Below are 24,470 nucleotides of genomic sequence, written 5' to 3' on the forward strand. Positions count from 1 at the left end.
AACCTTCCAGTATCTCCAGGCTTCTTCCATGTACACAACATTTTTTCATGATTCTTGAACCAAGTGTTAGCTATGATTAAATTATGCTGTGTGCAAAATTCTACCAGGCGGCTTCCTCTTTTATTCCTTACCCCCATTCCATATTCACCTACTACATTTCCTTCTCTTCCTTTTCCTACTATCGAATCCCAGTCACCAATGACTATTTAATTTTCATCTCCCTTCACTATCTGAATAATATCTTTTATCTCATCATACATTTCATCAATCACTTCGTCATCTGCGGAGCTTGTTGGCATATAAACTTGTATTACCGGAACAGGTAAGGCATCAAAACTACGCACCAAAGAAGAGCCTAGTGCACAAAACCCAAGGAAAGAAAACCTCAACATCTATCGAAGGTGAAAGAAAAAAAGGCAGGTGAGGTACCACATCCAGGGAACAGCTGGAGGCCCCCACAGGCAGAAACTGTGAAAGGGGACATAATCTCTGCCACTTATCAGAGGCACCCCACCCAACAATATAAAGTGAACACTGTGACAATGCCAGGTAAAAAAAAAAAGAAAAGCACAGGAAAGACACCAAGTCAGACAGAACATGCAAGAAAGGAAAGGGGAGCAAAGAAACAGGTAGGGCGAGGGCTGTGGCAGACCAAGTCTGCAGAGCCACTGCCTTATCAGGGCAGAGTAGGCAACAGGGCACCCTTCACGAGAAAACCATAAAACCAGCACAGCCACTGAGGAATCGTTTGCTAACACAAGGGGTAGTGAGTCAGGAAGATTTAGAAGTCTGCCACAGGGTGGCTAGGTTAAGACAATCCAGCAAAATATGGATCACCATCAAATGGGCACCACAATGACAGTGGGGCAGATCCTTGCAATGGAAAGATGACCATGGGTCACCCATGAACGGCTGATGTGGAGATGGCAAAGGATGATGGAGTCCTTGCAAGAGGCCCAAGAGGAGGACCTCCATTAATTTGTGGTCCCCTTTATTGCTGGTGATTTGTTTGATGAAGTCAAGAGTATGCCATTCTGTACTCTAAAGCCTTAGAACTTGATGGCATAATACTAATCAGAAGTCCGGTGCCAGAATGCCAATCCCAAAAGGTGGCTTGGCGGTAGTCAATTTGGCCAGCCTGTCAGCAAGTTCATTCCCCAGGATCCCAATGTGACCCAGGTTCTACACAATGACCAACAAATGTCGACATGTTTGAGGACAAAAAGGAAATCCTGGATACACAGGACCAGGGATGGCAAGGGAAACACTGGTCAAGACCTTGTAAATTACTCAAGCAGTTGCTACAAATAAGAACAGAATCACTGTTGCAGGAACAGATCTGCTCATGAGCACGAGAGATGGCTACAAACTCCACAGTGACAACACTGAATCACCCGTCAAGGAGCAGAGTTCATTACATCCTGCATGGATGTAAGCAAAGCCAGTGTGACCAGTAACAATTGAGCCATCAGTACAGACTGCTTTTCAATCCCAAAACACAATGAGAATGAAAAAGAATTGACGGATAGGGCCTGAGGTGGAGCAGAGTCTTTCGGAGCTTGTGATAGATCAGGAAGGGAGATGCACCACACAGGCTCAGAGAAGAGACGGCAGAGAGAAAATTTTGACTTCTGAAAAAAGGGACTGAATACAGATGGTGATTGTAACCCCAGACCTGGGCTGCTGTTGCGGCAGGCGGATCTCTATATCTGGATGCAGGAGACAGTAGTTCAGGTGCTCCAGAGAGCAACAGATGCAACCTATCAACTGTTGCTGGTGCAGAACCCACAATGGTGGAACCCCTGCCTCCGCTAGAGGCTGATCACAGGACTAGTCCAAAATGCGCCAGTTGCCAGCCCTACCCTACAATGGTGTATCAGGTCCAGCATCTATAAAGTTTTAGGTGCTGCCGAGCTGTATGTGGTATTTTCACAATCTAGACACGACTAGACCAATACTTTGTACAGCTATAGTAGAATAGAATGGTCCGCACCTCACTCGGTATTGCTGAGGCATCAAAGGGCACTGAGATGCAACCAATATGTATGATTTAGCTGATGTGGAAGCCATGTCAACTGGGCATCGAAGCACAGTCCCAAAAAATCAATGGATTCCACCACACAGAGGGGCTCGCTATCAAAGTACAGATCCGGATGGGGATGGGGATGCACTGTACAGCGACAACAGAAGTGCCTAACACAGGTCTTGGTAGCTGAAAACTGGAAGCCGTTAGTGACAGTGTATTGGTCCTTGCAGTCTGCGAACTGTAATTCCCATTATGGATGAACAAAAAGAAACGCAACAGTCATCAGCATACAAAGAGGGGGGCACCACAGGTCCCACAGTTGCTACCAGACCATTGATAGTCATTAAAAAGAGAGGGGCACTCAAAACAGAGCCCTGCATTACCCCATTCTCCTGCATATGGGAAGTGCTATGGGTGGCATCAACCTGTACCTGAAGAGTGTGACATGAAAGGAAGTTCTGGATAAAAATCGATAGTGGACTACAGAGATGTGGTGGCAACATGTGGTATCATAAGATTTATGGAGATTAAAGAAGACTCCAACAAGACACTGATGGTGGCCAAAAGCCGTTACGACAGCAGACTCCAGGTGGACTAAATTATGTGCAGTAGAGTGGTCTCAGTGAAAACCACCCTGCATTAAATTCAAAAGATCCCGGAATTTGAGGATCCAATATAGCCTTTGACTCACCATATATTCAAGTAACCTGCAGAGGATATTGGTTAAAGTGATTGGACGATAGCTGTCCATCTGAAGAGGTGCTTTACTCAATTTCAAAACTGGAATGACACTTTCTTGCCATTGGGAAGGGAATTCCCCCTCTCTCCAGAGACAGTTGAAAAGGGCAAGTATATGACATTGGCTAACCACCAATAAGTGTGAAGCATTTGGTTGTGAACTTGGTCTGGACCAGGAGCTGTGTTGGGGCAGAGAGCAAGAGCACTGATAATTCCCATTCACTAAATGTGGAGTTATAAGGCTCCAGGTGACAGGGAATGAAAGATAAAGGGAGTCATTCCAGGCAGCATTTGAGGAGATGGAATGCAAGTGGATAGTGGACTGACATTGAAGCCTGGGTAAAATGCCGAGCAAAATGCTCAGAATAAGTCCAAGCTCATGAGGATAACACTATTTAGGGAAATTCCCAAGACATCTGTAGGAGGACAGTGGCCAAAATGAACCTGATCATTGCCCTTACCTGTGAGGAGGGAGTGTGCATCCCTATGGCAGCGACATATCGTTCCCAACAAATCCGTTTCTGGTCCTTAAGTAGATACTAGGCCCAGGCACAAAGCTGTTTGAAGCCAGGAGGCGGTGAAGAGGCAGATGCCGTTCATAGTACTGGAGGGCACGACGGCAGTCTTTAAGAGCTGCATCAATTTCAGGCGTCTACCAAGGAACAGTCTTCAGTCGGGGAGATCCCAAGGAAGAGGGAATCGTGTAACTGCCGCTGAAAGGATGGCATCAGTCAAACTCAGTAGGGACTCATCAATGCCATCATGCACTGAATGGTCAGGATGGCAGCCAAGGAAAAGCTTTCCAATCCACCTGGGAGGAAGTCCAGGTGAGTGATGCTGAATAAAAAAATAAGAAAATCAGAAAATGATTGTTGTCGCACTAATTGTTGTGAACTCTCCCCAGGAACCAACAATGTCTGTGTAGACCAATGTACAGATACCACCAGAGCCTTGGAAATGGCTGACCTGGTTCTGGTGGAAGACTTGGAAATACGAAGAGTCAGTGAATGAGTGAGGGGAGGGAACAAGAACTGTCCCACAGGAGGAAAGGGAAGGGCAACAGGATGGAGGTAAGGAGGAAGGAGGAGGAGGAGGAGGAGGAGGAGGAGGAGGAAGGGGGGATGGGGGGAGAACACCAGTAATTATAATGGTCACATTTATTATCTACTCATTTGATTTACACAGCTATGGCACTAATTAGATGGAACATTTGAAATGATTACCAGTTTTCAAGTAACAACAGTCGATACAATGCACTAATAAATTGAGCTATATAGAGATGCCTGGAAATGAGCCTTAGTTAGTCTACAGAAAACTTCATTACATCAATATCATCTAACTTCACCATCCAAGACTAAATTGTGTTACATATTAACCATTTAACACCATAATTGGTCATTAAATTAAAGATGAAGCAAGTGGATAATTAAATGGCAGGGGATATTTCATCACGAAGACTTGAAATAGTTTTCGAACAGCATGTTTGGTGTTCCTCTGAAAAGTAATTTTGCAGAAAAATGATACTACAATGTATGAGTACAATAGCAAAAGGATAAAACACTAAGTCCATCTCTAGTCTGCTAGAATGTGAGAGAACAACTTGAAAAATTATTTGTTACACACAGAGTAAAAAATAAAGTTTCAACACCGTAGTGCCTATCAGGGTCACAACAGACAGAAATCCAGGCTTTTTAATGCCGGGGTCCTCTGCCTCACTGAATTTCTAGTACAAAGTCATTTTTCCTGCACTGGGACATCTTCCTGTAATTGTTAGTAAGTCAAGGCAAACACTGCTTATTCTGTTATAATATACTATTTGTGCTGGTACCATGACTGTATTTATGTATGTGTTACATTTACCTGTCTTCGGTTAGAGCTTGATATCTGTGAAGGTATGACATTACACCATTTGATTCTAATACTGGAAGCCGTTACATTTTGATATATAAGGGTCATTCAAAAAGAAATGAGCCGGAGGCATAATTATAGAAAGCAGTACCTGTATGTTAGAAGTATTGACCCTGGCTGTTGAGACACTTGTCCCACTGTGACACAAGGTGGTGAATGGCTGTCTCATAGAATTCCCAGGCCTACGATGTTAACCAGCTCCGCACATACAGCTAGATGTTGTCGTCGAAGGTGAATCGTTATGCTGACATTCTTCTTTGACCAAAGTGGCCCCCTTCTGATTCACTTCCTGCAGCACGGGACAACAGTGAATGACCAGCGTTATTCGCAAACCTTGACCACCCTTCGCCAAGTGATCGAAACAACCAGGCAATCTCACCATGGGGTCATTCTGCTTCGCAACAATGCAAAGCCTCATACGGCCAACGCAGTCGTGAAACTCTTGCAGAAATTCAAACGGGAGGTTCTTGGCCACCCTCCATACAGTCCGGACCTCTCTCCCTGTGATTACGCTATATTTGGTCCCCTTAAAAAAGCTCTGAGGGGCAAACGATTCACCTCAGACGACGGCATCCAGCTGTATGCCCGGAACTGGTTAACATCGCAGCCCAGGGAATTTTATGAAACAGCCATTTACCGCCTTGTATCACAGTGGGACAAGTGTCTCAACAGACAGGGTCAATACTTCTAACATACGGGTACTGGTTTCTGTAAATATGCCTCTGGCTCGTTCCTTTCTGAATGCCCCTTATATGAGTATTGCAGACTCCTGTGTAGATCACATGGTAAATGAAAACCTATACCCACTTTTTTTTCTAATTGTGTGTGTGAGTGTGTGTGTGTCAGGAGGTGATGATGGTTGATAATGCTCAATGGGGCAAAATTAAGTAATTACACTTGAAACAAAGTGTTAGTTTCAAATACAAATATAGCCAGATGCAGGAAAAATGACTTCATATGACATACATGGAATTGTTTGATGGTTACATTACTCTTACCTGACAAGTGTGGAAGTAGGAAGCAGATCGGATTACATGTGTCAACACCACATAATTGTACTTAGCAGTGATATGAATAGCATTCAATAAGTAGAACACAGATTAGCGGCTGATAGTGGAAAGTATGAAATCAGATCACTTCTAACATTTTTGAGAATAGCTATGGGTAGGGACAAATGCTGGTTCTCTCAGAGCAATACTTTCATCCACTAATTATGAAAATGACATGGCCCTCAGCATTTAGATTTAGAGACAGTATTGCATTGTCTCTCTTTATAACTTAAAATCTTTTGGAAGAGATGAAACTTCAGACCATGAAAAGAAAATAATGATACAACAAGACAACTGACAACCTGGAAAAGCTTTGTACTGAACTCAGCTCACAGGTCACTCTACACCTATGGTGACTATGTTGCAAACAACCAATGCCAGAAAGATCATGTTCTTCAGCTGCTGGTGCATTGCTACCTGCCATGGTGTGAAGATGGGAGTGTGTATGGTCATTGGTCAAGCAATAAGTAAAATAACCAGTGGGACACTGATAGTACACCAGGTGATAGTAGTTATTTATCTTGTTGTTCTAAGGACCAATAAAATGTCATCTTTAGGCGCAGTGTGCCATTTATTATATACCTACAAAGTGGTGATCCCAACAAAACTATTATGAAATCCAGAATGAGATTTTCACTCTGCAGCGGAGTGTGCGCTGATATGAAACTTCCTGGCAGATTAAAACTGTGTGCCCGACCGAGACTCGAACTCGGGACCTTTGCCTTTCGCGGTCAAGTGCTCTACCATCTGAGCTACCGAAGCTCGACTCACGCCCGGTACTCACAGCTTTACTTCTGCCAGTCACTACAATAGTTACAACAGCAACAAGGACAAACAGAATGATATGGCAGCAGCTGCTGCCACTGTGTGATCGGCAGCAGCAGAACATGGAAGATACGGCAGCACTGCAATAGTGACACTAGGAGCAATATGGTTGGAAGCAGAGGGACCACCTACAGCACTACTACAAGAGTTTCTATAGTCATGCAGCCAGCAGCTAACACCAGTTCTACATGTGCTCCTAGTGACATCCTGCCTGCATGTGCCTGCAGCTGCAAGTCCGATGAGCCTTACCCAGGAGCCACCTCTTGGGGCTATTCTAGGAGTGCAAGTGAAATGCATGGGATTTAAAGCACAAGCCCTCTGGATGTATTGTCTGTAACTTTGGTTCACACACATCAAAAGCCATATCATCACTAACAGGATGATGCAAGACTCCACCAAATATGCACAGGTGCTGGCACTACTGGACAGCCACTTCACTAGCAAGGTTAACGATGTTATCACAAACCTGCCTCCTTCTGGAAAGTATTAGTAACTAAAAAGCGAGCTCATTCAGCAGCTCTCCCTCTCTAACATGCAATCCTTAGGAAATTGTTGCATCTGGAGGAAACTGATCACAGTTCCAACAACACCTCCAAGTGCAGATGTCTCACTTGCCAGAGATGCACCACGCCCTACTCTCGGTAATGCAAGAGGCAAACTTGAGCAAGCTGGCAGAGAGAGTGGGAAACATTTCCAGTGTGACTGCTCCACAGGTGTTTGCTACAATGCCCACCAGAGACAAGATGACCAACATTACCTCTCATCTTGAGAAGTTGACAGGGCAGGCCACAGCCATCAGGGAGTACAAATGATGATAATGCATGCCATCACATGTATGATATAGCATGCACTCCTTGCCCTCACCAGACAGAAACTGTTTCAGTGATAGAGCCCGTAGGTGCAAATCACTGCATTCCTGGGTAGAAAACACGAATGGTAGCCACTAACTAAGCAATTACCACAATGTTTAGTGGTAACAGCCAGGACCTCTAAGATACAGTTTATGGTGAAGAACAAATCGGACTGAGTGTGTTTTCCAAGCACCTGCAAATGGTCCATTCATAGCTTCATACAGACATGCGATTTTAAGTTTGAATATCAGTTTATGAAGATCATTCAGTGGGCAATTTATAGTCTCAAATGTTGCCTGCTAGATTTCCTGTGCTTCTTTGACCTCATCCTGGATGAGAAGAACGCTCCCATTTTGGACTGTGTCACATCACTGAAAGTTGCACACCAGCACAAACAGTGCGGTGATCCATCAATAGACTTCCTTGTCGAGCCACCACCGCTGGCACACCTGCTAAACAAGTTCTGATAAGTCAAGCAACCTGCCAGAGCACCATAATCGCCCTGCCATTCAACTACTACTACTGCTGCTATTTTCTCATGACCCAGAATGTTGGCCCCAGACAATCGGCAGATTACAAAAGCAGACTTTGAAGATATGATCCAGGCAGACAAGGCACAACCATCAGATAGTAACTGGGCTTATACCTTTATTCTCACACAAAAAAAGCGGGTGGCTGACATCATAATGATGACTACAGAGGACTCAGTGTTCAGACAATTGCTAACTGACATCCTGTGCACCACATCAGGGATTTCAGGAACCAACTGATGAGGCGCACCATTTTCTCAAAGTTGGACATTGTAAAAGCCTACAACCGAAATTCTGTGACAACAGAGGTCACTTATAAATCTGCAATAACTACAATAACTAAGCTCTCTGAACCGTTTGAAGTCTTGGACATGTTCTGTGGCCTATGGAACACACCACAGACATTTCTGTGCTTTATTGATGTTCTTTAAAAACTAGATTTTTGCTCTGTACACATGGTCGATGTGTTTTCAACATTGGCACTCTCCGAACAACATGGAATTCATCTACACAGTTTTCTGAAGCTCTGATGACTCTGAAATCAAATATCTGGTTAAATGTTTCATTGGTACTAACGAAGTGAAGTCCCTGGGATTTTGAGTTTCTGTGACTGGTAGATATCCACCAGCTGGGTACATCAAATTTATTACATCTTATCGGTCTCCAAAAATGATGCGCAAAGTGTGACAGTATCTAAGGTTAAGTTGCAGGAAGCCAGGTGCCACTTCACGTGCCTTTGTCGGCCCCAAATCCATGGTTTCATGCATTCATTTGGACTGGAAAACTACAGGCAGCATTTGAAGCCTGCCAGGCAAGTCCCATGCAAGCTACCTCCGTGCACATCCAATCGCCAATGCCCCACTACAGACTTTCTCAGACACATCATCCTGTGCTGTCAGTGCCATGTTACAACAGAATGTAAATAGGCCCTGGCAGCCTTGGGTTTCTTCTCCAAGAGAACCACAGAAACAGTGCTCTTGGTCACCATTTCACATGGAACTTTTAGTAGCCTATTAAGCAGTTAGATACTTATCATCAAGTTGGAAAAAGACACCACCACTATATATACAGATCATGACCATTAGCCACTGACTTTCAAGTATTTGCAGCCTCGAAACAACTATCCCCAGTGCCAATCAACCAACTAAATTTTGTTTTGCAATTTAAAACAAAACATTCAGCATGTGAATGGTTTAAAAAATATTCACTGCCAACATTTTGTCTAGAATGGAAAGCATTTCCACACAGTGCATTTTGCCAAACTGGCAGCAGTACAAAATATCTGGCATACTGCAACAAGTCAGCAAACTGACAGCAGCTGTATGTGCAAGCCCTTTTACAACAGGTTTTCAATTCTCTACACACACTCAGACATCAGAGAATCCACACTATGAGGGCACTAGTAATGCAGCATTTTGTGCAGCTCAGTATACAGAACGGTCACATGAATAAAAAAAGGAGAACATTCTCCAGAGAAGATCCTCAGAGCAAAAGAACTTTCTCCGAGTAAGTTCTCAATTTTGTATGAACAAAAAGTTCAAAGCATATTCTCTGATGAGGGAGTTCCTTCTCACTTCCTGGCCTCCTCCTTGAGAAGTTTGTTATTGTGTGTCGTTTACCGTGTCCAGCACAGAACACACACATAATATTACATTTCATTTAGCTTGCTCAAACAGGCAAACTATTCAGTGTACAAATATGGAACTGGCGTCATTGTGTTCTGGAAGATTTTACTTTTATGTGTGGCAACAAATTATTAAGACAAAAAGTTTACGAAAATGCATTTTCTTGCAATGTTACCGAATTTTCAACATGCGAGAAACTTTTTTGTTACTGAAGTTAGGTGAACACATTATGCAAATGAAATCTTAAGATTGCAGGACATTTTCATCTACTAAAAACCGGAACTCTGGTCAAGTTTTCTAACAAAAGATAATTTTGGTTAAATACACTCCCGGAAATTGAAATAAGAACACCGTGAATTCATTGTCCCAGGAAGGGGAAACCTTATTGACACATTCCTGGGGTCAGATACATCACATGATCACACTGACAGAACCACAGGCACATAGGCACAGGCAACAGAGCATGCACAATGTCGGCACTAGTACAGTGTATATCCACCTTTCGCAGCAATGCAGGCTGCTATTCTCCCATGGAGACGATCGTAGAGATGCTGGATGTAGTCCTGTGGAACGGCTTGCCATGCCATTTCCACCTGGCGCCTCACTTGGACCAGCGTTCGTGCTGGACGTGCAGACCGCGTGAGACGACGCTTCATCCAGTCCCAAACATGCTCAATGGGGGACAGATCCGGAGATCTTGCTGGCCAGGGTAGTTGACTTACACCTTCTAGAGCACGTTGGGTGGCACGGGATACATGCGGACGTGCATTGTCCTGTTGGAACAGCAAGTTCCCTTGCCGGTCTAGGAATGGTAGAACGATGGGTTCGATGACGGTTTGGATGTACCGTGCACTATTCAGTGTCCCCTCGACGATCACCAGTGGTGTACGGCCAGTGTAGGAGATCGCTCCCCACACCATGATGCCGGGTGTTGGCCCTGTGTGCCTAGGTCATATGCAGTCCTGATTGTGGCGCTCACCTGCACGGCGCCAAACACGCATACGATCATCATTGGCACCAAGGCAGAAGCGACTCTCATCGCTGAAGACGACACGTCTCCATTCGTCCCTCCATTCACGCCTGTCGCGACACCACTGGAGGCGGGCTGCACGATGTTGGGGCGTGAGCGGAAGACGGCCTAACGGTGTGCGGGACCGTAGCCCAGCTTCATGGAGACGGTTGCGAATGGTCCTCGCCGATACCCCAGGAGCAACAGTGTCCCTAATTTGCTGGGAAGTGGCGGTGCGGTCCCCTACGGCACTGCGTAGGATCCTACGGTCTTGGCGTGCATCCGTGCGTCGCTGCGGTCCGGTCCCAGGTCGACGGGCACGTGCACCTTCCGCCGACCACTGGCGACAACATCGATGTACTGTGGAGACCTCACGCCCCACGTATTGAGCAATTCGGCGGTACGTCCACCCGGCCTCCCGCATGCCCACTATACGCCCTCGCTCAAAGTCCGTCAACTGCACATACGGTTCACATCCACGCTGTCGCGGCATGCTACCAGTGTTAAAGACTGCGATGGAGCTCCGTATGCCACGGCAAACTGGCTGACACTGACGGCGGCGGTGCACAAATGCTGCGCAGCTAGCGCCATTCGACGGCCAACACCGCGGTTCCTGGTGTGTCCGCTGTGCCGTGCGTGTGATCATTGCTTGTACAGCCCTCTCGCAGTGTCCGGAGCAAGTATGGTGGGTCTGACACACCGGTGTCAATGTGTTCTTTTTTCCATTTCCAGGAGTGTATGATGCATAACGATCTGCTCATGCATCAGTTATGTAAGCACCTGTCTGTGCAATTCGTTACGAGAAATAGATCACTAGATTTGTAATAAACCAGTTATTAATTATTCTGATCCACCTACTTAATGCTAAACCAACAAAATATAAGATTTATGCTGTGAGAAAACACGATGATGAACATCCGGCATTGTCAGTGATACTGTTGTTTGGTGAACACCTAAGTCTTCTCATACATCAGTCTGAAAACTTGGGTCTGCTAAATAGCAAAAAACATGTTTTAGTTTTCACTTCATTTGAAAGGTCGCCCACTCTTCTTTCACGATTTTCAGGAAGGGAGTTCACCAGGAATATAACATTTTTATTGTTAAACCCATATAAACTTCTACAGTTTCTCTCTCCAGTATTTCTTTGGGCTAGGTATGTCTTTTCTTCATTCCAAACAACAAATATTCTAATGCTGCTACTAAAAATTAAGTAAAACTTAACCTCAACAGAACTTACTCAGCTTGAAATATGCTACAGAGCAAAAAACCAACAACAACAACGAAGATGTTCTCTGCTTGTGAGGAGCTCCATTAGTTTTATTCACACGAATTCGGAGTATGTTCTTTGTTTTGAGCAACTTCCCGCAACCTTTTCTGAACACTGAGAACATTCTCAGGTGAAGTACATTTTTTGACTTGCTTTATTCAAGTTACATGAGAACTTTCTGCAAAACTGTGAGTATAAAGTATATTCTCCATTTTATTTATATGACTTAATACATCACCACATCGCACAGACGCAAACAGCATTGTGGAGTGCCTACACTGTTTCTTAAAGACTGCTATAACAAACCAAGTAACAGATTCAGGGACTGATGCCCTCCCGTTACTGTTTTTGGAATTCCATGCTGCATTAAAAGAAAACCTGCAGGTCTCCCCAGAGGAGTTAGTTTATGGTGAACCTCTGCATCTACCAGGGCTGCTTTTCAAACAACCTGGCCCTGCAAACTCAACTAAACGTTTCCTAATGGAACTTTGGATGCAAATGGAGACCATCCAACTGAATGGGACTACAAGACACAGAAAATAGACTGCATTTGTTTTCAAAGACCTGGCAATGACAAAGGACATTTTCACTCTGTGCACATCACTGAAGCCAACCTACCAAGGCCCTGTACACAATTATGGGATGAAATGATAGGACACACTATCTCTGCATAAAAAGTATAGACACAGTAGCATTCATTGACTGGTGCAAGCTAGCCTACCTGAGTGCAGAAGATAATACTAAAATGCAGTAGCAACCACTGGACACAGAACACCTACCAAACTGCAACAATGTGCACCACAACATCACATGGAGCAGAGCCACCCGCCTAGAAACCGTTCAGCTGTTTCCCGCCCAGATGCAGCAGTCACCTCACAACACCAGCTGGCTCACCAGTATTCAACCACGATAGAAACACATTAGAGATGAAAACTGCAGTTTTGTTTCAATACAACTGACATTTCTTAGCTGAAGTTAGTTAATTTTTTCTACTATTTTCTTTGTGGGTGAGTAGTGTAGCAACCTCGGCTCACAGGTCAAGCCATACTTCTCCAGTTGTAACATTGTGAATGACAAACACTAGAGAAAGCACACTCTCCAGCAGACAATACATCGCTACCAACCATAGCAAGAGGATCAGAGCATTTGTGGTTGTCAGAAGCGCATTACGTAAAATAACCCGAGGGCTGCTAATAGTATACTATGTGATAGTAGTAATTTATCTTGTTGTTCTACAAACCAATACAGAGTCCCATCTTTAGGTGAAATGTACTGTTTATTAAGTACCTATAGCATCCCATAAGTGACTGAGCTAGAATGTATAATACTTGAACAGCAAAATATAAAATTTACTCATCAGGCTTTGTTTCATTTGATATTAAGCATGTGATTATTTTTCATGCAGATTGTGTGGAGACATGAAGTATTCAAACTTCAGTTCCCTTAAATTCACTTTCAATTTATTTGATAAAAAATTATAGGATCATTCCGAAAAGAAAACTAACCACTGTAACTTAGTAATGACAGCAACTGGTGGCAGTTTATTGGTCTAATAAAATTAGGTTACTTACACACCTAATTCAATTCGGCAGGATGCAAGATGCCCTAGGCAGCTTAGTCTGTCAAGTGGACTTGTAGTTTGTTGTGCAGCTAATTTGAACTGTGTAGCAGCTTCTGCCACACGTCGCAAGTCATTTTTCAGTGCTAAACCCAGTTCAACAGCTAATCCTGTGGAAAGTGGGCAAGGAAGCACTGCTGCACCTGGAATAGGGGGCTGCTCAGCTGCATGGTGCTGCTGCCATCTATTTGCAGCATGTCCATAGCAGCTTGCAGCAGCCTGAAACACATACCATGTACAATAAATACACTGCAGTTGAAAGACTGGAGGTCATATGACTAATTTTGACACAAATTTCTCTCTCTCTCTCTCTCTCTCTCTCATATCTGGATTACAACACACATGAAATAAGTGACTTTTTTATGTATGGTGCTTTCCTAGTATGGAATGCATGTGTGGTCAGTCCTGTAAAAACAGACCTTTAAGTTAATTCTTAAAGTATAACTGCCAGACCACAAAACGTAGAAACTCAGTTTTCAATCCCCAGTTGCTCCTAGCATTTTTTCCCTCTGTCACATTTTACTTCTTTCATCTCTGTCTACCATTTCTTAATACGGAAAATCCTAAGTTATATCTCAGTTCAAAATTCATGTTAAACTGGTTGGGAAAATCAGCTCAAACATTAGAGGAATACAAGGTTATATCATCTCCAATAGGAACACTGTGGAGTTCAAGTTACTTTTGGATTCAGAATAATGTTACCTAACTTGTACATCTTGCTTTCACTGATGTTCTTTTTAGTTTATACACGTTATTAGTAGTTTGTAAACAGAAAATACTACTAACAGAATGTAGTTTTTCCATGAGTACAATCTTGGATAGAATTCCTTCTGCTTTCTTGCCATACAATATCTCAAGCTTTCAACAACTTCTTCCACAGATATTGTTAGAAGATGATTTGTTAACTGATTCTGTGCTGGTCCGTCAAGCTTTTGATAGCTTCTTCCATCATCACCATCATCATCATCATCAGCAGCAGCAGCAGCAGCAGCAGCAGCACAACCACAGCTGCCACTGCCACCGCCACCGCCACCACCACGAACTGATTGCCACGGCTGACATTATGATGGTATTTGGCTACACAAGATGATCTTAATAGCTTTGATGACAAACTCTTAGTTGGTCACTGTATCGGACAAGGTTTTTGTCTTATCAAACAAAACTCTATGCTTGACGTGCGTGAGAGAATTTTAAAAAACTGATGCACACAAATTCTGCACAACATTCTGACAGTATACGTTTGGACTGGTCAATGTACCACCTTCCATACTCCCAAGACAAATGTTACAATTTTCAGGAAGAATGAGACTGTGTTTTATCACGTTTAGCATGTCTTTTATCTTTCTGAACAGTTTAAAACAGAATGAGACAAAAACATTGTTTACGCATTCCATCATCAAGGAACAATAACAGATTATGCAACAACAACTGAATGAACCTTCCCTGACACTAAAAGAAAAGACAGCCAAAAAACTAATCCATATTACAGGTGCCACCATGATAAATTATACCAATCTGATTCTTAGAATATGTCAACTGGATCTCCTATGAACCACATAAATTACTACTTATGATTTACGAATTGGTTTTTCCAATACTTTTTCGTTCAATGAGGGTTCTATTGTTCCTAAACATCTAACCACTTCTGTCCAGTTTTCTTTTTTTTGTTTTCTCTGGAAATGGAAATCTAAATTCTTGTTTCAAAATGTATCTCTGTTCAAAATTTCATGTTCTTCAGTCTTCTTCTCTTTCAGATGACTTCAATTTATTAGAGCCAGCAGTACCACAGAGACTTTTTCTAGCAGATATGTTCAAAACTTGTCTTGCACAGATAATGTACATTACAGGCAATTCAAACACTGAAGCTGAGTCATCCAGTGGAACTTTCACCAGCACAAGTTGAAATGTCCTGTACCTTGAGGAAAATGTAAATTTCAAAGATCATCAATATGAAATCGTATCCTGTGCCACTTAGCACTTCTCAATCATCTAAACTCTTCCTGTGTTAGTGATCACGTACCATGTTGTTCAAACCAGTACATGCATCCTCAAATCTGAAAGGCCCATGAAAATAATAACACATTTAAGAAAAACGGATGTAAAAATGTATCGAGCACATCTAGCAGAAAGCCCTTCATATTAACTGAGCAAAGAGTGTAGACAATTTAGAAGAGCACATCAATAAATCAGATATCGGGTGGGAGGCAAACATTGTCTGGTGGAGAGTGCAGGGACTAAACAGGCAAAAGATGCAGCATCAGGAGATTGTGGGTCAGGGAGATGGGGAGAAAGCAGAGGACCGGGAAAGACAAGCGAAATCGTTGGTAGCAGGTGGCAAATAAATAGTGTGGGAGATGAGAATGGGGAGGAGATGATAGGATGAACAGGGTGGAAACTGTTGGGCAGAGGGTGTGGGGACAGTAGTTACTGTAGATTCACACCAGGATAATTATGGGAGCAGAAAATGTGTTGTAAATGAACTCCGATCTGCACAGTTCTGAAAAGCTGGTAGTGAAAGAAAGGAACCAGATGGCTCAGGTAGTGAAGCAGCCATTGAAATCAAGTATGTTACGGTCAGCTGCCGTTGTGCCACAGGGTAGTCTACTTTGCTCTTGACCACAGTTTGGTGGTGGCCATTCATCCTGGTGGACAGCTGGTTAGTAGCCATACCAATATAAAAAGTTGTGCAATTATTGCAGACCAGCTGAAAATGACATGGCTGCTTTCAGAGGTGCCTCAGCTCCAGATGGGGTAGGATAAACCTTTGACAGGATTGGAATAGGAAATGCTGGGTGGGTGGATTACATAGGTTTTGCACCTGGGTTTTCCACAATTATATGATCCTTGTGGCAAGGGGTTGGGACTGGCAGTGGCACAGGGATGGACTAGCATGTTGTGGAGGTTGTGTACGTGATGGAGCACTACTTTAAGAGGGGTGGGAAGTATCTCTGGTAGGACGTCCCTCATTTCAGGGCATGATGATAGGTAATTAAAGCCCTGACGAAGGACGTGGTTCAGCTGTTCCAGTCTGGGTGGTACTGGCTGATGAATGGGACACCTCTTTTTGGCTGGTTCTTGAGTGTGGTAGGAGGATTGGGGGTGTGAAAGGAAATGGCACTGAAGATCTGTTTGCAGTCCACCTACCATCATGCCCTGGAATGAGGGACATCGTATCAAAGATACTTCCCACTCCTCCTAAAGTGGTGCTCCATTGCACCCCTGACTCATCTGTTGAAAGACCTGCCTCATACCAGTCACATCATCCTGCTATGCTCTCCTCATCTCATGCATCCTTCCCCACCCCCTCCTCACCTCCATTTACCCAGGTAACTGCCTTCAATAACTGATAATCAGTCTTGCCATGACTGTGGGTGTGAGCGTTCAGGTGTCTGTGTGGTTGTGTTTGTGAATGTGTGTACTTTTGCTGGAGAAACAGCAAAGGTAGTGAGAATACTGTATTTTTTTGAGAATTACTATACACCATATTAGTCAGCTATAGGTGATTGGTTGCCTTTCCCTTACTTCAGAGTATTCCATCCAGGAATTTCCACTCTTGTTGGACACTATATCAAAATTCATTGACACCTAGAAAAAGTGACACTTAGCAGTGATACTGATGAAGAGTGGCACAGAACAAATACAGAAAATGCAGCTAAAGAAGCAGTGGGAGAAAGATAGAAAGTACAAAATCAAATCAAACTAAGAATATGGACTGAAGAATTAAAAGCATCTGTATAAGAAACACAGAAGTCATATGAAGAGCTCCTAAAGAAAACACGTGAAGCTGAAAATCACTGTCAATAAAAGAAAAACGAATTATGCTTGACAACTCGTATGATAGGCCCATCAAAAATCTTGGGACCAATTCCTTTCCTGTATCAAACAGGACGTACATGAAAAACAAAGTCTAACATACAAGGTAATGAGACATATAAAACAGTCAGAAAAAGATACAGAAAAACTGAATATAACTGAAGAGGTTCAATGGGTTAGACACTACCACGAGTTATGGTGCAAACAGGATGATGTTGGGAAGATGTGCATGTCAATGAGGAAAACAAATTTCGTAATACTGACAATAAAACAATGGATGCACTAAAGATATGTGAAAAAACTTTAAAATTAGGGAAGTTGCAGGAATAGATGGAATAAATGCAGAGTTAATCAGATGTGCAGGAAACTCTGTTCATCTCAGATTCCTACATCTTATAAATGTGTCCTAGCAAAAGAGCAATTCCAACATCATGAAAGACAGCAGAAGTTATCTCCCTATTCAAAAAGCACAATAAAGCAAAAGTGTAAACTAGGCATTACTATGTTGAAGGTGGCATACAAGATCTACTAAAAAATCATGAACAATAAAATAGAGTACTAACTGAGGTACTTCTCCAAGAAGACCACAGAGGATTAGGAAAGTACATTCATGTAGTCACAATACATTTACAATAAAATGACTAAAGATAAACAAAGAGAATTTTATCTTGAAACCTACATCGCTTTAATAGGTTTTGAAAAGCTTTTAATCAAGCTGATCAAAATAAATTATAAATAATAATGAAAACCAGTGGCTATGCATCACACCTCACAAGGATATATTCAGAAACAAAAATACAAGGACAGAAAAAAATACAAAGATAGAAAAAAAAATACAAGGATAGAAAAAAGACACATGGGGTTAAAAATCAATCAATGATACTTTGCTCTCAATCACACCCCCCCACACAACGATGAAAGGATAATAGTCAGTGAGTGTGGTTTCAGTTGCCCAAGACTGTGTGTGTATGTGTGTGTGTGTGTGTGTGTGTGTGTGTGTGTGTGTGTGTTGACGAAGACCTTTATGGCCGAACGCTTTATTTGTAACAGTCTTTTTGATGTGCCTATCTGCGACTCAGCATCTCCGCTAGATGGCGAGTAGCAACCTTCCTTTTCATAATATTGTTGAAAGGATAAAAATTTATCACTCATTACATTTTCGCTGTATGTGTAGTAAAACAGCCGCATCAGGCACGGCCTTTTAATTTATTACTTCTTTGCTAATAACTCTATTCACAATCCATTTTGCAGACAGTACTCACATACACCACTAAAGATACCTGCAAAAATATATCATTGTATTAAACTTCCTGGCACATTAAAACTGTGTGCCAGACCGAGACTCGAACTCAGGGCCTTTGCCTTTCGCAGGCAAGTGCTCTACCAACTGAGCTACCCAAGCACGACTCACACCCTGACCTCACAACTTTACTTCCGTCAGTATCTCGTCTCCTACTTTCCAAACTTCACAGAAGCTCTCCTGCGAAACTTGTAGAACTAGCACTCCTGGAAGAAAGGAGACTATGGCTGAGCCATGTCTCCGCAATATCCTTTCTTCCAGGAGTGCTAGTTCTACAAGTTTCGCAGGAGAGCTTCTGTGAAGTTTGGAAAGTAGGAGATGAAGTACTGACGAAAGTAAAGTTGTGAGGTTGGGGTGTGAGTCGTGCTTGGGTAGCTGAGGTGGTAGAGCACTTGCCCGTGAAAGGCAAAGGTCCCGAGTTCGAGTCTCGGTCTGGCACACAGTTTTAATCTGCCAGGAAGTTTCATATTAGCGCACATTCCGCTGCAGAGTGAAAATCTCATTCTGGATATCATTGTATGTCACATAGTTCAGGAGATGTATCATAAACAATGAGATGTAGGAAACACTGCCGCATGATGTTTTAATTTATTACCTCTTTAATACTAACTTTATTCACAACGCAATTTGCACACAGTGTCAACATAAACTAGTGGACATACTTTTAAAATTATATCGTCGTACAATACTCAGTTCAGGATTATAGTATCATAAGCATTGAGTTTCCTGAAAACAAAACTGCAAGGCGAAATTTGCTTCAGTTGCAGGTGAATGTTGGTGGTGTTGTGGTCCTCAGTTCAAATGGTTCAAATGGCTCTGAGCACTATGCGACTTAACTTCTGAGGTCATCAGTCGCCTAGAACTTAGAACTAATTAAACCTAACTAACCTAAGGACATCACACACACCCATGCCCGAGGCAGGATTCGAACCTGCGACCGTAGCGGACACGCGGTTCCAGACTGAAGCGCCTTTAACCGCACGGCCACACCGGCCGGCGTGGTCCTCAGTCCAACAACTAGTTTGATGTATCTCTCCATGCTACTCTATCCTGTGCAAGTCTCCTTCATCTCCAAATAACTGCTGCAACCTACAGCCTTTTGATTCCGCTTACTGTATTCATCTCTTTGTCTCCCTCTATGATTTTTACTCCCCACACTTCCCTCCAACACTAAATTGCTGATCAGTTGATTACTCAGAACGTGTCCTATCAACCATCCCTTCTTTTGGTCAAGCTGTGCCATAAATTTCTCTGCTCTCCAATTCTGTTCAGTTACACGTTCTACCCATCTATTCTTCAGCATTCTTCTTTAACACCACATTTCAAAAGCTTCTATTCTCTTCTTATACAAACTTTCTATCATTCATGTTTCACTTCCATACATGGCTACACTCCATACAAATACTTTGAGAAATGACTTCCTAACACTTAAATATACATTCGATGTTAACAAATTCTCTTCTTCGGAAATGCTTTTCTTGACATAGCCGGTCCACATTTTGTCTTCTCTAGGATGAATATGTATACAAATATATGTGGAATATGTTAAATATACATGAAATATATGTGAAATATGTGTACGCATACAAAGCTGGGAGGTAAGAAGCTCTCTTTAAACCACTGGATTAATTTCCACCAATTTAGTACCCATATTACTAACAGTCCACAAAGAAATACTGTAGAGTGATAATTTGGAGACAGCAGGGGGGAGGAAGAGATGGACAGAGAACAAAAAGAGGGGGGATGTACACAGAGAGGAGGGAGGAACAGATGGACAGAGAGAAGTGAAGTAGCAGATAGACAGTGTGTGGAGGGTGGAGGAAGTGGGGGGAGAGAGTAGGGAGGTGCTGTGTCTAGACAAGACAGTCTAGACACAAGGGAGGTAGCCGAAAGGGCACGTGTCAACTCAAGCCGTCTTGCGTTAAGTCTGGAACAGGATACGTTATGAATGCTATAAAGAAAAGAACGGAGCTTCTCATATACTTAACTTTTATTCACTTCTGCGGTACATCGCTCTTGATAATACAAGTGAGACTCTCTCCAGATATGGTTAATGGCGCCTTGCTAGGTCGTAGCCATGGACTCAGCTGAAGGCTATTCTAACGGTCTCTCGGCAAATGAGAGAAAGACTTCGTACGTGTAGTCGCTAGCAATGTCGTCCGTACAACTGGGGCGAGTGCTAGTACGTCTCTCGAGACCTGCCTTGTGGTGGCGCTCGGTCTGCGATCCTGACAGTGGCGACACGCGGGTCCGACATGTACTAATGGACCGCGGCCGATTTAAGCTACCACCTAGCAAGTGTAGTGTCTGGCGGTGACACCACAGGAGGAGGAGATACACGGATGGGGGGGAGGGGGGGAGGGGAGGAGGAGGAGGAGGAGGAGATTAGTGTTTAATGTTCCATTGACAATTAGGTCATCAGAGACACATGGAGGAGAAGGGAGGACGGGAGAGGTGGACAGAAAGAGGGGAAAAGAGGAGATGTACTAATAGAATTGGAATAAATACATCCCTGGACAAGTCCAGGTACTCAGCTGGTACAATCTAAAAATTTGATCACATACAGTGAAATTATTGTCTTTCTTCGTAAATACCCAATACAGTTGAAAATAATAATTAAAAACAATGTAACTAAATGAGTGTCACATTTTAACTATTTGGGCTGTGATGTGAGTTATGGTTATGAATATCATATAGACAAAAAACTGCACAGATTTCAAGCAATAAGTGGAACAATCAACAGAACACTTAATAATAATAATAATAATAATAATAATAATAATAGTAATATACTGATGTGTCCACTGCTTGTGATATCTACTGATTGATTCCGCATTACATAGGGTGTCCAGTTACTTCTAATTAGATAGTATATTTTCTGTAGCATGCTGCCATTGAATATAAGGAAAGAAATTGAAATTCAACAAATATTCATAAACAATGTTAAGGAAGACCTCATTAGCCATGTCTTCAACAATTTGTCAGAACATCCAGACTTGATAATATTTGTATTAGATAGATCCCAACTCTCTTAGTACATAGACAGCTGATATTCGTTTGTGTAAAGTTACATAAATGATTTATGTGAAGTATTTGAAAGAAACAGCTGAGTAGTAAAGAAGAGCCCTTTGATTGTGGCACCATACACAATCATTAACCTGGCTCCAGGGAGGTAGGGTGCCCTTCCCTATTCCTCCACTGGGGTAATTCCTGCCTGGCGCGTCCACGTCACGGGGGTGGGCATCCTACACTTCAGTAGGCTGGAGTGCTAGGATGGCTGAGTTCAGGCAGGGACCCAATCCCATGGGGTATAACACGGAACCCATGCCCAGGGTTACGGGTGAAGACCTTAATGGCAGCGATGGCGGAGAAGGAAGACTTCGGAACGGCGTAACTGGCAGATGAGGCAACCCTCCTTTCTGGGGATTAAATGAGAAGGGAACCACTGCCTTGTGGTGGAGGAGAAACTCCAAAGGCTAAGGGAGACAACCCCAACAGAAAATCCTTCCTTGCGTTAGGCCTAGCAAGCCAGTAGGAAAGTCTTCACATATTGCTTTCAAAACACAGACGAGCCTCGGAACGAACCACTCAGGATTTGACCCCACTGCTTCTTCAAGTACTAGTGCAAATGATGGGAGACCTGATGATATTCATCAGTACAAGAAGATGAAACCAACTGGACTAAAAAATAACCTAAATATTGGCACCCTTAATTTATTAACCCTCAATGGAAAAATGGAAGAAATGACAGATGTACTAACAGAGAGGAAGTTAGATATATTGGGATTAAGTGAAACAAAGTGGAAGGGAAAAGGTGAGAAGAATTTGAGAGGAGGAGGGACACTGTACTGGAGTGGGAATAACAGGTATGGAAGAAATGGTGTGGCAGTGATGGTGAATAAGAATGTACAAAGCTGTATTGAAAATGTGAGATATATATCAGACAGGATCATAATCTTAAACCTGAGATTCCAAAAGGAACACTAAAAGTAATCCAGATTTATGCACCTCAAGTGGGATGTAGCGAAGAAGAGAAGATGGACTTTGAAAATGTGTTAGAAAACCATATAGAGAGTGCTAATATAGTGATGGGAGATTTTAATGCACAGGTAGGCAAAGACAGAAAGGGATTTGAGCAAGTATTGGGATGTTTTTGATATGGAGGCAGAAATGAAGAAGGGGAAAGACTCCTGGATTTGTGCCAGAGGAATGGAATGAAAATAGCAAACAGCTGGTTTATGAAGAGAGAAAGTCATGTTATCACCAGATACAGTTGGGATGGAAGAACGAAGAGTGTAATTGATTATATTCTAGTAGATAGGGAATGGGGAGAGAAAGTAACAAATGTGAAGGTAATTCCAAGTGTGAGTGCAGATGGAGACCATAGATTACTGGTGGGACAGTGGAAAATGAATCAGTGTGTGAAAAATAGAAAACAGAAGAAAGTGATGAGGATACGGGATTGGAAATTGAAGGAGAGTGAATGTGCTGAGAAGTACAGGGAATTAATAACACAAAAATTTCCAAAAGAAGTTTTCTGGGATGTAGAAAAAGAATGGAGTTTATTCAAAGACACTTTAGTCGAAGCAGCACAAAAAGTATGTGGCAGAACATCTGGAAAGGAAAAAAAAAAGACAGACAAGTTGGTGGGATGATACCACAATCCAAGCAGTTAGAAGAAAAAATGGAGCATGGAGAAAATGGTGGAAAACTAAAAATGATGAAGACCATAAAAGATAATTAGAGGAAAAGAAGAAGTGCAAAGAAATAGTGGAAACAGCAAAGAAAAAGGCATGGGAAGAGTTTACAAAAAAACTTGAAGATGATGTGAAGAACAATAAGAAAATGTTCTATAAAATGATGAAAAATAAAAGGAAGGCTTCTGAAGTACCAGTAAAGATGGAAACAGAGGACGGTACCATTATTGAAGATCCAGGGAATATAAAAGATCTCTGGAAAGAACATTTTAAGAAGCTGTTAAACACTGAGGAGCAGTACATGAGGAAACAACAAATAATGACAAAATTGAGAGAAGTTGGGAAGCAGAATTAGGACAAATTACATGGGAAGAAATGGAAAAAGCTGTGAAGAAGATGAATGGGGGGAAAGCCCCAGGACCTGATGAAGTATCAGTGGACATGATAAGAGCAGCAGGTCCAGTGGGAATGCAGTGGCTGTATAGAGTACTATCAAGCATGTGGAGAAATAGTAAAATACCTGATGACTGGAGAACAGGAGACATTGTTCCCATCTTCAAGAAAGGCAATAAAAGGCTTTGTAAAAACTACAGAGGAATAACCCTCATGAGTCATACAGCCAAGGTTTTTGAAAGAATTTTACTAAATCGAATAAGTGAAAAGATAGAAAAGGAGCTGAGTGAAGAACAGCATGGGTTTAGGAAAGGAAGGAGCACGATCGACCAGATATTTTCTATCCGTCAACTGATGGAAAAAAGTTGGGAGTATAACAAAAGGGTGATAATGGTTTTTATAGACATAGAAAAGGCATATGACTCAGTTGACAGGGAAAGACTCTGGGAAGAACTGAAGAAGATAGATATAGAAGATGGATACATTAATGTTATAAAGACAATGTACAGAGGCCACAATTGTAGAATTAGAACACCATTGGGGAACTCTGAATACTTCGAAATAAGACAAGGACTTAAGCAACGAAGTATTCTATCTCCTGCACTTTTTAATGTTGTGATGGAGGGAATGAATAGGGCAGTTAAAGATATAGTAAAAGAAAAAGAAAATCAAATGGTTCAAATGGCTCTGAGCACTATGGGACTCAACTGCTGTGTCATAAGTCCCCTAGAACTTAGAACTACTTAAACCTAACTAACCTAAGGACAGCACACAACACCCAGCCATCACAAGGCATTTTTTTTCTTCACAGACATTACAGG

At 42.5% G+C, this 24,470-nt stretch overlaps 1 protein-coding gene across 1 annotated transcript in view; it reads right to left on the reverse strand.

The window, feature by feature from the left end:
* Window positions 1-24,470, reverse strand: part of LOC126236581 (40-kDa huntingtin-associated protein) — a 113,547-nt gene that overhangs the window by 35,060 nt on the left and 54,017 nt on the right. The window contains exon 4 of the mRNA XM_049945996.1: window positions 13,404-13,665. Coding sequence (XP_049801953.1) covers window positions 13,404-13,665 — 262 coding nt within the window. The remainder of the gene's footprint in view (window positions 1-13,403; window positions 13,666-24,470) is intronic.

Source organism: Schistocerca nitens, chromosome 2, assembly GCF_023898315.1.
Source record: "Schistocerca nitens isolate TAMUIC-IGC-003100 chromosome 2, iqSchNite1.1, whole genome shotgun sequence".
In the NCBI taxonomy this organism is placed as follows: Eukaryota; Metazoa; Arthropoda; class Insecta; order Orthoptera; family Acrididae; genus Schistocerca; species Schistocerca nitens.